Source organism: Bison bison, unplaced genomic scaffold (assembly GCF_000754665.1).
Source record: "Bison bison bison isolate TAMUID 2011002044 unplaced genomic scaffold, Bison_UMD1.0 scf7180017864228, whole genome shotgun sequence".
In the NCBI taxonomy this organism is placed as follows: domain Eukaryota; kingdom Metazoa; phylum Chordata; class Mammalia; order Artiodactyla; family Bovidae; genus Bison; species Bison bison.
This window is the reverse complement of record NW_011494800.1, coordinates 847,537-860,299: the sequence shown is the minus strand read 5'-3', so window position 1 is coordinate 860,299 and position 12,763 is coordinate 847,537. Positions and strand designations below refer to the sequence as shown.

The 12,763-nt window shown below is 44.2% G+C and overlaps 1 protein-coding gene and 1 pseudogene across 1 annotated transcript in view; one reads left to right on the top strand and one right to left on the bottom strand.

Annotated features, from left to right (window-relative positions):
- FRAS1 (Fraser extracellular matrix complex subunit 1) overlaps positions 1-12,763 on the bottom strand; it is a 535,710-nt gene that overhangs the window by 260,252 nt on the left and 262,695 nt on the right. The window contains exon 15 of the mRNA XM_010845896.1: positions 8,295-8,438. Coding sequence (XP_010844198.1) covers positions 8,295-8,438 — 144 coding nt within the window. The remainder of the gene's footprint in view (positions 1-8,294; positions 8,439-12,763) is intronic.
- LOC104992896 lies at positions 780-1,811 on the top strand (annotated as a pseudogene).

Genomic DNA, 12,763 nt, shown 5'->3' with positions numbered 1-12,763 from the left:
TTTATATTTTGCGGCTCCAAAATCACTACAGATGGTGACTGCAGCCATGAAATTAAAAGACGCTTACTCCTTGGAAGGAAAGTTATGACCAACCTAGATAGTATATTGAAAAGCAGAGATATTACTTTGCCAACAAAGGTCCATCTAGTCAAGGCTATGGTTTTTCCAGTAGTCGTGTGTGGATGTGAGAGTTGGACAGTGAAGAAAGCTGAGCACTGAAGAATTGATGCTTTTGAACTGTGGTGTTGGAGAAGACTCTTGAGAGTCCCTTGGACTGCAAGGAGATCCAACCAGTCCATTCTAAAGGAGATCAGTCCTGGGTGTTCTTTGGAAGGACTGAGGCTGAAGCTCCAGTACTTTGGCCACCTGATGCAAAGAGTTGACTCATTGGAAAATACTCTGATGCTGGGAGGGATTGGGGGCAGGAGGAGAAGGGGATGACAGAGAATGAGATGGTTGGATGGCATCACCGACTCAATGGACATGAGTTTGAGTGAACTCCTGGAGTTGGTGATGGACAGAAAGGCCTGGCGTGCTGTGATTCATGGGGTCACAAAGAGTTAGACACGACTGAGCGACTGAACTGAACTGAAAGTTCATGAATACTTAACAAAAGTGAAAAGGGTGTGGTTGCCACTGCTGGAGATAGCTGGAAGAACCATTGTGGGAGCAGTACACGAGGTGGACAACCTCTCCCTCCTCACAACCAGATTCCATGGGCACTGAAGTCAGCACTACTGTTACCCAACAGGGCATTTGAAGTACAAGGGGCATTTAAACCAAACGGTATTGAGATGGATTGGCTTTTGAAACATAATGGCCCAAACGATACTAGTGATGGACAGTACAACTTCGTGGACTGCCATCTGATTGCGGCAAAGAGGAAATAGTTCTTTCAGGGGTTGGAAATCGTGCCAAATGGAATAACTCTGACGATGGACTACCACGGGAGAAGCACAGGGGAGGCCTTCGTGCCTTTGCTTCAAAGAAAATAGCAGAAAATGCACTCGGGAAACACAAGGAAAGAATGAGGCCCAGGGTTATTGAGAACCTCAAAAGTAGCAGCAAGGAAATCAAAGGATTTTATGATCCACCAAGAAGTTTGCTGGGTCAACAACCAGGACCACACGATAGACCAATAGGAGGAAGAGGAAATTATTATGGAGCTGGGCGTGGAAACATGTATGACAGAATTCGATGAGAAGATGATGGGTATGATGGTGATTATGGAGGTTTTGATGACTATGGTGGCCACAGTGTTTATGGCTATGGAAATGATGCCTTTGATGACAGCATGAGCGATGGAAGAGGTATGGGAGGACATGGCTATGGGGGAGTTGGTGATACAAGTTCAGGTTTTCATGGTAGTCATTTTGTACATATGAGAGGACCACCTTTTCAGGCAACTGGAGATGACATTGCTAATTTCTTCTCACCACTAAATTCAATCCAAATGCATACTGATATTGGAACTGATGGCAGGGCAACAGGAGAAGATGTAGAGTTTGTGACATATGAAGATGCAGTAGCTACCATGTCCAAAGAGAAGAATAACACACAACATCAATACATTGAACTCTTCTTGAATCAAATTCATGGAAGGCGGCTCAGGAATGGGAGGTTACGGCAGAGATGGAATGGATAATCAAAGAGCCCACAGATCAGCTGTAAGGATGGGAATGGGGAACAATTACAGTGGAGGATACGGTACTCCTGATGGCTTGAGTTGTTCTGGCCTGGGTGGTGGAGGCAGTAGCAGTTACTATGGGCAAGGTGGCATGAGTGGAAGTGGATGGCATGGGATATACTAAAAACATAACCACAGATATAAAAGTCCTGCCAACATCATCTGGTCTACTAGACTTTCTTATAGATTTTCTTTCTTTTATATTTTAAGAATGTTATAATGACTGAAGGAATGTGTTTTCAAAATACTACTTAGTAAAGCAACAGATTGTGATGGGAAAATTTGTTTTCTGTAGGTTTTATTTGTTGTATGTGTGCGTGTGTGCTAAGTCACTTCAGTAGTGTCTGACTCTTTGCGACCCTACAGACTATATCCCACCAGACTCCCTGTCCATGGGATTCTCCAGGCAGGACTACTGGAATGGGTTACCATGCCCTCTTCCAAAGGATCTTCCCAATCCAGAGATCAAACTAGTGATCTCCTATGTCTCCTGCATTGGCAGGTAGGTTCTTTACCACTAGTACCACCTGGGAAGCCATCTGTTGCATACTTTGACTTAAAAAATAAGTTTTTACGTTCAAACCACTGATGCTGATACTTTTTATATACTAGCTACTCCTAAGAATGTGCTGCTTTCATAAGATTAAGGCTGATGTATTTTACTGTTAGCAACTATAAGACGTGAAAAATGAAATCAAAAGTCACTCAGTTTTGTCCGACACAGCGACCCCATGGACTATATAGTCCTTGGAATTCTCTAGGCCAGAATACTGGAATGGGTAGCCTTTCCCTTCTCTAGAGCATCTTCCCAACCCAAGGATTGAACCCAGGTCTCCCACTTGCAGGTGGATTCTCTACCAGCTGAGCCATTATGTCTACTTTTTAAAGATGTAAGACACAAATCCATGTCTTGAGAGTCTTACCATTGGATTTTGCATCTGATGTTTGGAGTTTTAGAGCCATTGCATTAAAAAATAATTATATGCAGCAAAGAAAAAGGTACTTTTTACTTTTAATCCCTTTAATCAATATGGCTTTTTTCCAAACTGGCTAATGGGTCAAAATAAAACCTGTTGATGTGAATTCAGTTATTAAACTTGCTACTTGCTTTTTCTAGAAATGTTATTAATGTAATAAATATCAAGGTGGGAGATAAGTAAAAAGGAAAGAAAGGGATAATTTGCCCAATCAGACACTGAGACATATTGCAAAGCAATAGAAATTAAGGAATAAAACAAACAATGTGACAGTGGTATAGGAATAGAAATTTAGACTATGAAATACCTCAGAGACAGACCTGTGTGCATAGGAAAATTTAATATCCAATAAAGATCAATGGAGAAAGTTAGATTGAATGCTGGGAAACTGGATCATGAAACAGAGAAAAATCAAACTGCATCTCACAGAAGTGGACTCTAGATGGATGAGCCTACATAAAGTTAAAACTGAAATTAATAGAATTTCTTCTATTAATTGTAGTGTAATTTCTTTGTGAACTTGAACAGGGTAGGTTTTTATCTTAAAATTTCAAAAGCAAAAAGTTAAAGTAAAAAATGATGAATTACATATTTTTGTTCAATGAAGGGCACCACATTAAAGGTTAAAAAGCAACAAAATGGGAAAATGTTTGTATATTTAAGAACTGACAGAGTTAGTATCACAAAGTGCAAAGAATTCCGTTACATCAACAACGAAAAGGAAGCAAGGCCAGTGAAACAATGGGAAAGACACATTAAAAACAGTTTATCAAAGAGGAAACACAAAAGTCCAAAAGGAGTTGAAGATAATCTCAAACTCATTAATAATCAGAAATAAGCAAATTAAAACATAATGCCCCTGTATACGTATTGATAAGGAAAAAACCTGAAGTTTGATAATGTCAAGTCATGGCCAGAATGTGGAGATGAGACAGCTTGGGTGTATAGATGCTGGTGAGCTACCTGGCACTACTTAGTCCCATAAAGAAAATGCAGAGTCAACACATAAAGAATAAATTAAAATTAAAAAAAGAAACCAGTAATTCTGTTCTGGGGTTATCCATCAATCCCATGAAACCTTCCCCACACCCGTCAGGCTCATTGAAGGATATGTTGGAGGTTGCTCACTGGTGTTCCCTAGTGATGGCATGCAGATGGACAGATGTAGGGAGTCTGTCCCTGGGAGAGTGGGAATGCAGACCAGGAAGAACCACGCAGCAGTGAGAAGCAAATGCCTAGATGCTATAACAACCTGGGTGAATCTGAAAGACATACTGCTGAGTGCAAAAAGGACAACATGAACTCTGTAAACTGGTATGAACTCTATACCATGGTATCATTTAAGAAAAATATACATATACGTATAGAGAATAGCACTTCAACATGTACATTGCCATATGTAAAATAGATGAGTAGTGCAAGTTGGATGCATTAAGCAGGGCACCCAAAGCCGGTGCTCTGGGACAACCCAGAGGGATGGAATGGGGAGGGAGGTAGGAGGGGGCTTCAGGATGAGGGAGGCACATGTATACCGGTAGCCGATTCATGTTGATGTATGGCAAGAACCATCACAATATTGTAATTATTTGCCAAATAAAACAAATTAATTTAAAAAACACGGTATCATTTAAGAAAAATGTACATGTACTCACTGAAAACAAAACTCATTTTACATAAGCCCATAAAAACAAAAGGATAAAAAATTTAAAATAGTTGCCCAGGTAAGGAAGGGAAATCAGTATAAAAGGAAGGAAGGAAAGAGAAGAAAAAGAGAGGCGGAAGGAAGAGAAAATGTTTAACAGAAACCTCTGACTCTGCTTTGATTTATGTGTTAGCCATAGCCAGAAAAGCCCTTCATAACAGCACAGGTACTTACATGACTAAACAATGAGGAGGTTTTGTCCTTCGAATCCCTTTATACCTAATATTTGTAAAACTCAAAGCATGTACCACAGACAAACTTGGTTGTTGTAAATTCTTTCAGCCATTGCAAAGCACCATTTATAACAGGTTGTGCTGGATTTTTCTCAGCACTCAACTTGAGATTTCTACAGATATGGGTTGCTTGGGTTATAAATTATTAAACCAACACCAGCTGGGCTTTATCTCAAATAGCACTAATCTGAATTGAAAGTAAGTCAGCTTATCACCATCAGACGTCTTAATTAACATTCGGATAGCAATCAGTGACTCGGTTCACCGTTGCTTTAGAAAATATTTATACAATCCTTTCTGAAGGCATTTGACACAGACTTGGAGAACTCGAACAATTTTATGAAGAGCGTAAACTCCAGTTTTGTCCATCAAAAGGGCCATTGGTCAATGCCAACGGCATCACAAAGTCTTGTATCTGCTAAGCACACGGCAGGCATTCACTAATTAACCAATGGTCAGTTGGCCAATGGTTGGCTGACTAATGTCAGCACTGGTCCATCCTTGTGTTTGGAAGTTCTCTTTCTGCTTTGTTTCAAAATGTATACAGATAGCATTTCAGATGTATACTTTCTCCCGAAGCCACCTGTTCAGTAGTCTTCTTTTAAATTCTTCCAGTCTGCAAGGAGGTCTGGTTTTCTTCACTCAACCTCTTAGCCCAAGTAGACTCCCACCCCTCACTGCCTCAGGCTCACACTAACTGGGTATCACTCCTTTTACTTACACACATCCCTAGCAAAAGTTGCTTTCTCAATCCAGATAACATCATCTCGGTAGCAGGTCTGTGTCACTGCTCCCGACAGTGACAGCAGCCAGCTTCCTCGGGGAATCAAAAGGGTAGATGCCTCCAGGCCTTTGAATTAGTGCAAATTTGACATCTGCCGACCTTAGGAGAATACATCTGGCTTAATTGAGCAGGGAAGTGATGCTGGCAGAAAAAGATTAAAATGCTCAGGGTAATGGCAGCCTGTTTTTCTTTCCTCGTTCTCTCCTGAATCCACACTAAAGCCACCTGTGACTTGTCCAAATCGAGTGAGGTTTCTCACACCAGAGATACTGATGGATCCTTGCATGGCTTTAAGCAAGCAGCTGCCAAGAGCTATCTCTCTTCTCTGAGACAAGTGCATTTGTCAAGTCTCAGAGATCATCTCATGTGTGCTGTTGCCCTGCTCAGTAAACAAAATGAGCATAATAACTTGAGAAAGTTTTATGGGCTGCACATTTTTTTTTAATTTAGTGGACTTAGTTATTAAAAAAAATGCATGAGACAGGGTGCTCAGGGCCGGTGCACTGGGATGACCCTGAGGGATGGGATGGGTTAGGGAGGTGGAAGGGGGATTCAGGATGGGGAACACATGTACATCCATGGCTGATTCATGTCAATGTATGGCAAAAACCACTACAATATTGTAAAGTAATTAGCCTCCAATGAAAATAAATAAATTATTTTTTTTAAATGTCATCTGACTTTTCAATATTGACCATCACAATAATTTGATTCAAACCTTTCATTCACCATCAGGTGCTCACCCTGTGGACCAGCCACAGGGATAGCTGGCTGATCTAAAGACTGATAGAGATGCAAGAGATGCAAGTTTGATCCCTGGATCGGGAAGATCCCCTGAAGAAGGGAATGGCAACCCACTCCAGTATTTTTGCCTGGAGAATCCCCATGGACAGAGAAGCCTGGTGGGCTCTAGTCCATGGGGTCACAAAGAGTCAGATATGACTGAGTATGCATGTACACAAGCACAGGAAGACAAGGAAGAAGGAGGAGAAGAGGGTCAAGGGAAAGGAGAAGGATAGGGAACAGGAAATGGGCAGAGGTGCATAAAGAGGGATCATGTTATAGCAGCACCAGAGCAATTATTAGGCAGTTAAGGTCTAAACTCAGAAGACTCAGCATGAATCCCAACTCTGCCCCTCATTAGCTCTGTGACCTTAGGCAAGTTTCTTAGTCTCTCTGCTTCTTCATCTGAGAACAGAGGATGACGATAACTACCTCAGAAAATTGCTGTGAGGATTAAACACTAAACACAAAGCACTTATTCTGTACCAGGCACTGTGTTAAATGCCTCACCTACATTAATTCAGTCTTGCATGGCCTTCTGAGTTAGGTGTGTGCTGCTGTAACAAATGACCACAGACGTGGCTTAAAGCAACACACATTTATTATCATACAGCTTAAGAGATCAGAAGTCCTAAAATCAAAGCATTAGCAGGACTGCATTACTCCTGGAAGCTCTGGGTGGAAGAATCTATTTCTTTGTTTATTCCTTGTCTCTTTCCAGGTTCTATAGGCTGCCTGCATGCTCATGGTCCCTTCCCAGCATCGCTCCCAAAGTCTGCTTCTGTTTCTGGTCTCCTTTTCTGATGCTGATCCTCCTGCCTCCCTATTAGGACCCTTGTGATTACACTGGCTTATTCAGATAATCCAGGGTAACCACCCCGACCTCAAGATCCTTACCTTAATCATACCTGCTGCTGCAAAGTCACTTCAGTCGTGTGCAACTCTGTGCGACCCCAGAGATGGCAGCCCACCAGGCTCCCCCGTCCCTGGGATTCTCCAGGCAAGAACAGGGGAATGGGTTGCCCTTTCCTTCTCTAATGCATGAAAGTGAAAAGTGAAAGTGAAGTCGCTCAATCGTGTCCGACTCTTAGCGACCCCATGGACTGCAGCCTACCAGGCTCCTCCGTCCATGGGATTTTCCAGGCAAGAGTACTGGAGTGGGTTGCCATTGTCTTCTCCTTAATCATACCTACAAAGTCCCTTTTGCCACCTGAGGCAGAATATTCACACATGCTACTGATTAGGACAGGGGCATCTTTGAGGAGCCATTCTGTCTCCCACAGAAAGGACTATTGTCAGCATTTAACAAATGGGAAATTGACATAGGAAGAGATTAAGTAACTTGTCCCAGGTCATGCTTTTTCTCCCAACATGTTCCTGCCTCTCAATGGGTTAATGTTTAGCACATGGGACAGTGCTCTGCACAAGGAGCATGAAGTTGGGTTAACTCTTATTGTCTGAAGTTGTCTTGAAGGTTGAATAGACAATAACTGCCTCAGTTTCAATTCAAGGGCACCAACATCAAAAGCAGGGTGGCCCTTGGCTGGCCTGGGAGTCCCAAGGAGTGCCTTGATCCCCACGCATATACAGAAGCTGGGTTCCTCTCCCTCCAGCTATGGGTCTGAAGCAAGCGGCCTGAGCCTCGTGGTCCTCATATGCATGTAGGACAAGGTTACAGAGAGCATCCAACCTAACAAGCAGTTGGGGGACAAAGGTATTCAAGGGAATTCTCACTGGGAAAAAACATGTTCCACAAACTACTAAAACACCGCCAATTCTAGCGTGCTACATGTGTGCTTAGTCATGTCTGACTCTTTGCGACTCCATGGTCTGTAGCCCTCCAAGCTCCTCAGCCCATGGGATTTCCCAGGCAAGAATACTGGAGTGGGTTGACATTTCTTTCTCCAGGGGATCTTCCCAACAAAGGGACTGAACCTGCATCTCCTGCATTGGCAGGCAGATTCTCTACCACCAAGCCACCTGGGAAGCCCCATTGGGAAACCAAACTTAGCATCATTTTCATATTTGTTCAGTAGAAGAAGTGATGGTTTTTGGTGCTATGATTTGAATGAAACAAGGGATGCTGGAAGAGCTAAAACCGCTTTGGCCTGCAAAGCGGGGCACTTACCACTGCAGGTCCCCTGCTTGTTGTAAAACCCATTGCCACAGCTGCTCTCACAGCCACCCTCTCTCAGCACGTGGAGGGAGTCTCTGCAGGCCAGGCAGTGCTTCTCTGTGGGACCCCAGCAGGCGGCACAGGACTCATGGCAGGCTGCAGGAAGAACCCAGAGTAGAAAAGACTGACTGCAATTTTTCTTTCAAAGGCTTTAGAATTTATAAGGAGGATGTTGGAACCTTCAGTCCTAAACCACTAGGCACATATGTGCACTGCAGGAGAAAAGAACCACCCCCCCACCAAAAAATAAAAGAAAAACATTTCCCGTTGGCCACAGGCATAACTTCCGTAAATTATTGCTAGGAGAACTGGAACAGGAAACCAGAGGCTTTTGAATAATGGGAATCACAGGGAATGGAATCATAATTTTCTAGACAAATACGGTCTGTCTAGTGAAATTAGAAAGCCCTCCATCACCTTGCCTTCGAAACCACACAACAAAGTGTCAAACTAGATAATTGCACTCAACCTCCAACATGTCGAGCATCTGCTTATGAGGGATGCCATGCACTCTTGAGAGTCCCTTGGACTGCAAGGAGATCCAACCAGTCCATTCTAAAGGAGATCAGTCCTGGGTGTTCACTGGAAGGACTGATGTTGAGGCTGAAACTCCAATATTTTGGCCACCTGATGCGAAGAGCTGACTCATTTGAAAAGACCCTGATGCTGGGAAAGATTGAGGGTGGGAGGAGAAGGGAACGACAGAGGATGAGATGGTTGAATGACATCAACGACTTGATAGACATGAGTTTGGGTGGACTCTGGGAGTTGGTGATGGACAGGGAGACCTGGCATGCTGTGGTTCATGGGGTCACAAGAATTCAGACACGATGGAGTGACTGAACTGATTCTGATGCCCTCTTACCCTTGAATAGACTTTGAAAGATCCAGTACTGCTTGACTTCTGTTGCTCCTTCCTGCCCTTTCCATCTCTCCCCAACCCCAACTGTCCCACCCTTGTCTTCCCTCACAACTCTTACAGCTCAGCCTCTGGTTTCCCCATAGCATCTGCTCTAAACTGGTATCTTGAGGACTCATGAAGCCTGCCTTTCCCTTATACCTTAGATTTTTAACTATATGTTGTTTCTAGACCAGAGTTATTCCTTTAAGGTATGACCATCTCCTCCTTTTCCAGCATTTGATTGTTTTATTACTATTCATTCTTGTTCTTCATCTTAGGTCTATAAAGAGAGGTCTATTCTGAATGACTGAATATATTCAGAGTTGGCACACTGTCTGTAGGGCTAACATCATCCATCCTTCTGTTAGTGTGTGGGCTGTGTGCTTAGTTTCATCCGACTCTTTGCAACCCCATAAACTGTAGCCCGCCAGGTTCCTCTGTCCATGGGGATTTTCCAGGCAAGAATACTGGAATGGATTGCCATGTCCTCCTCCAGGGGATCTTCCCAACCCAGGGATCGAACCCAGATCTCCTGCATTACATGTGGATTCTTTACCATCTGAGCCACCAGGAAGCCCAAGTATACTGGACTGGTTAGCCTATCCCTTCTTCAAGGGATCTTCCTGACCCAGGGATCGAACTGGGGTCTCCTGCACTGCAGGTGGATTCTTTACCGACTGAGCTACCAGGAAAGCCCCTGTTAGTGTATCCTGATTTTCAAAATGTTTTCTTTACAATGGAGCACAACCTATTTTTCAGAGATATTCATTCTGACCAGAATTGGCAGAGAGAATGCTTTTGCTAGTCACAGGTGACTTGGGAGCTATACCTAAGTAACTTAATTAGGCGTCCCTTTGGAATCAGAAGAAAGGAGGCCTACGTGGCAAATCTCAAGACCTAGTCCTCTCAGTTCTAAAGTGCAAAGAAAGGCTTTAATTTCAGACAACTTTTCTCTCCAACAGACTCAGCTGCTGCTGCTGCTAAGTCGCTTCAGTCGTGTCCGACTCTGTGCGACCCCATAGACGGCAGCCTACCAGGCTCCCCCATCCCTGGGATTCTCCAGGCAAGAACACTGGAGTGGGTTGCCATTGCCTTCTCCAATGCATGAAAGTGAAAAGTGAAAGTGAAGTCTCTCAGTCGTGTCCGACTCTTCGGGACCCCACGGACTGCAGCCTACCAGGCTCCTCTGTCCATGGGATTTTCCAAGCAAGAGTACTGGAGTGGGGTGCCATTGCCTTCTCTGTGATCAACTATACTCTAATATAAAATTAAAAGTTAAAAAAAAAAAAAAAGAATAACAGTAGTGGGAGTGCAAGGGACTGACAGAAGGAAGATCTGAAGAATGAGACATGGCCAGCCATGGAGAGAGCCAGAGAGCAGCAGCAACAAAGGAAAAGGGAAGGAGCTTGGGGGTTCAAGGAACTGGAGGCTCCTCTTGTGACTGGACCTGGTGGACATCTCGGGTACAGTGGGGAATAAAGGGTACAGTGGGGAATAGAGGGCACGGTGACCTGATTCATGGCTGGAGGGGTAGGCAGAAGCCCTATCAAACTTGATCTCAGAGACCATGGAAAGAAATTAGGATTTTTAGCCTAACTGTGATATGAGTCAAGAATGGGCTTAAATAGGATAGACACAAACCCTGCTTGAGATGTTTAAAAGTTCTCTTTGGATGTCATGAAGAGGGGGCTTAAGGACTTGCATGCTGCAGGCAGATGAGCATGGAGCTGACTGTTCTGGTCCAGGTAAGAGATGAGACTGGCAGGTGGAAAGCAAAGCCAGACAAAGTTTACTTACTTGTCATCTGGCTTTCTCACTAGGGAGCTCCCTCACCATAAGGTCCATAGGGGCAGAGTCCATACTCTTTTGTCAACTCGGTTGAGCACACTGCTTGGTACTCTACAAACTCCTCTTATACTTGCCACCTTATTTACAAATGGTGCATGAAAACGCTGCTTGTGTTGAGATAAGCCACTGACGCTACTTAAAACCAAATACGTGGATGCAAAGATTTCAGGAGCAAATTCCACCCTGAATGCACGTGAAAATTTTCATTCATTTATTCAATTACTCTCAACAGCTGATTGCAGTCACTATCTGAAGTGTCTATCAATGTTAAGGGCTTCTGTCTTACTGAGGAAATGGAGTTGATTCAAAGCTGTTACCCAAACAGACAAACAAAAATCCAACTGCATTTCTAAGAAGGCGTGCCACGCTAATCTATCAATGTTCAACAGAAGCACCTACCACATGCAAGGTGAAGGACTAGTCTGGAGGGCCTTCCCAGCTGCCACAGGTAGGCCAGCGCACCAGGGAGTAAGTCCCCAGGGCATGACGGGGAGTGAGGTGAAAAAGACAACAGGGGTCAGATCACGAGTGTCAGGCAGGCAGAGGTAAAGGACCTTGGATATCATCCCCTTAAAAGTTTTTATCAGGGCAGAGGAATTGATCAGTTTTGTTTTTTAGAGTATGAACTTTGCAGTGGGGAGAGGAGAAGGTGATTAACTCAAGACATCTTTAAGGAATGAAATCATCCTTGTCCCAGAAGTGAGGAGGAGATGCGAAATGAAAGGGCAATTCCCAGTTGTTTCAGGGACTGTCTGATGGCAGTGCATTATATCAGCTGCACTGGCAGTTGAAACATTACAAATACTTCCAACCTGTTTGGTAAATGGTACCCTCCCTGATACTCTGTCTTCAGCCCTGGGGACACTGCAGACACCATATCCAACGATGAAAGGTCTGACATAGGAGAGGGTCTTGGGTCTCTGCTCCTTCTGACCAGTCTGATCTTTGCCATACCGCTTGTTAAATATTTTTAATATTACCCCCCATGCTGCCAGTGAGGACAGGGGTCAAAAGATGAGCAGGATGGAGGCCCTGGACTTAGGGATGGCACTCAGCCCTGTCACACACTGAGACCTACCTAACCTTTCACCCTGCCTGCTGTTACCTCCCTCCACCATACCAGCCCTATGGAGCAGAGACCCTAAGAAGACCATGTGATGATCAAGGGTCTGGATGCCCCACACCACACAGGACTGACCCAGCCAGCAATGCCTCTGGCTCCTTCCACGGTCCCTGAATATAATCCTGCATACATCTGAGAGGCGTCCTAAAGTGTTACTATGTCTATGACGCTTTGCTGAACTTGTCCAGACAAAGCCAGTTACTCCTTCCTCTAGGTTCCTGCAGCCCTTTGTACATGCCTCTCCTGCTACTTACCGACTGTGCATGCATGCTAAGCCGCTTCAGTCTGACTCTTAGCAACCCTATGGACTATAGCCCACCAGGCTCCTCTGTCCATGGAACTCTACAGCAAGAACACTGGAGTGTGCAGCCATGCCCTCCTCCAGGGCAATCTTCTGGACCCAGGGATTGAACCCGCCCCTCTTACATCTCCTGCATTGGCAGATAGGTTCTTTACTGAATCACTACCTGGGAAGCTCATGCTGGATCTATCTACATTTAGAGCCAAATGTGATGCTGGACTTTCTCTTTTTTCCCATCTCAAAAAAAA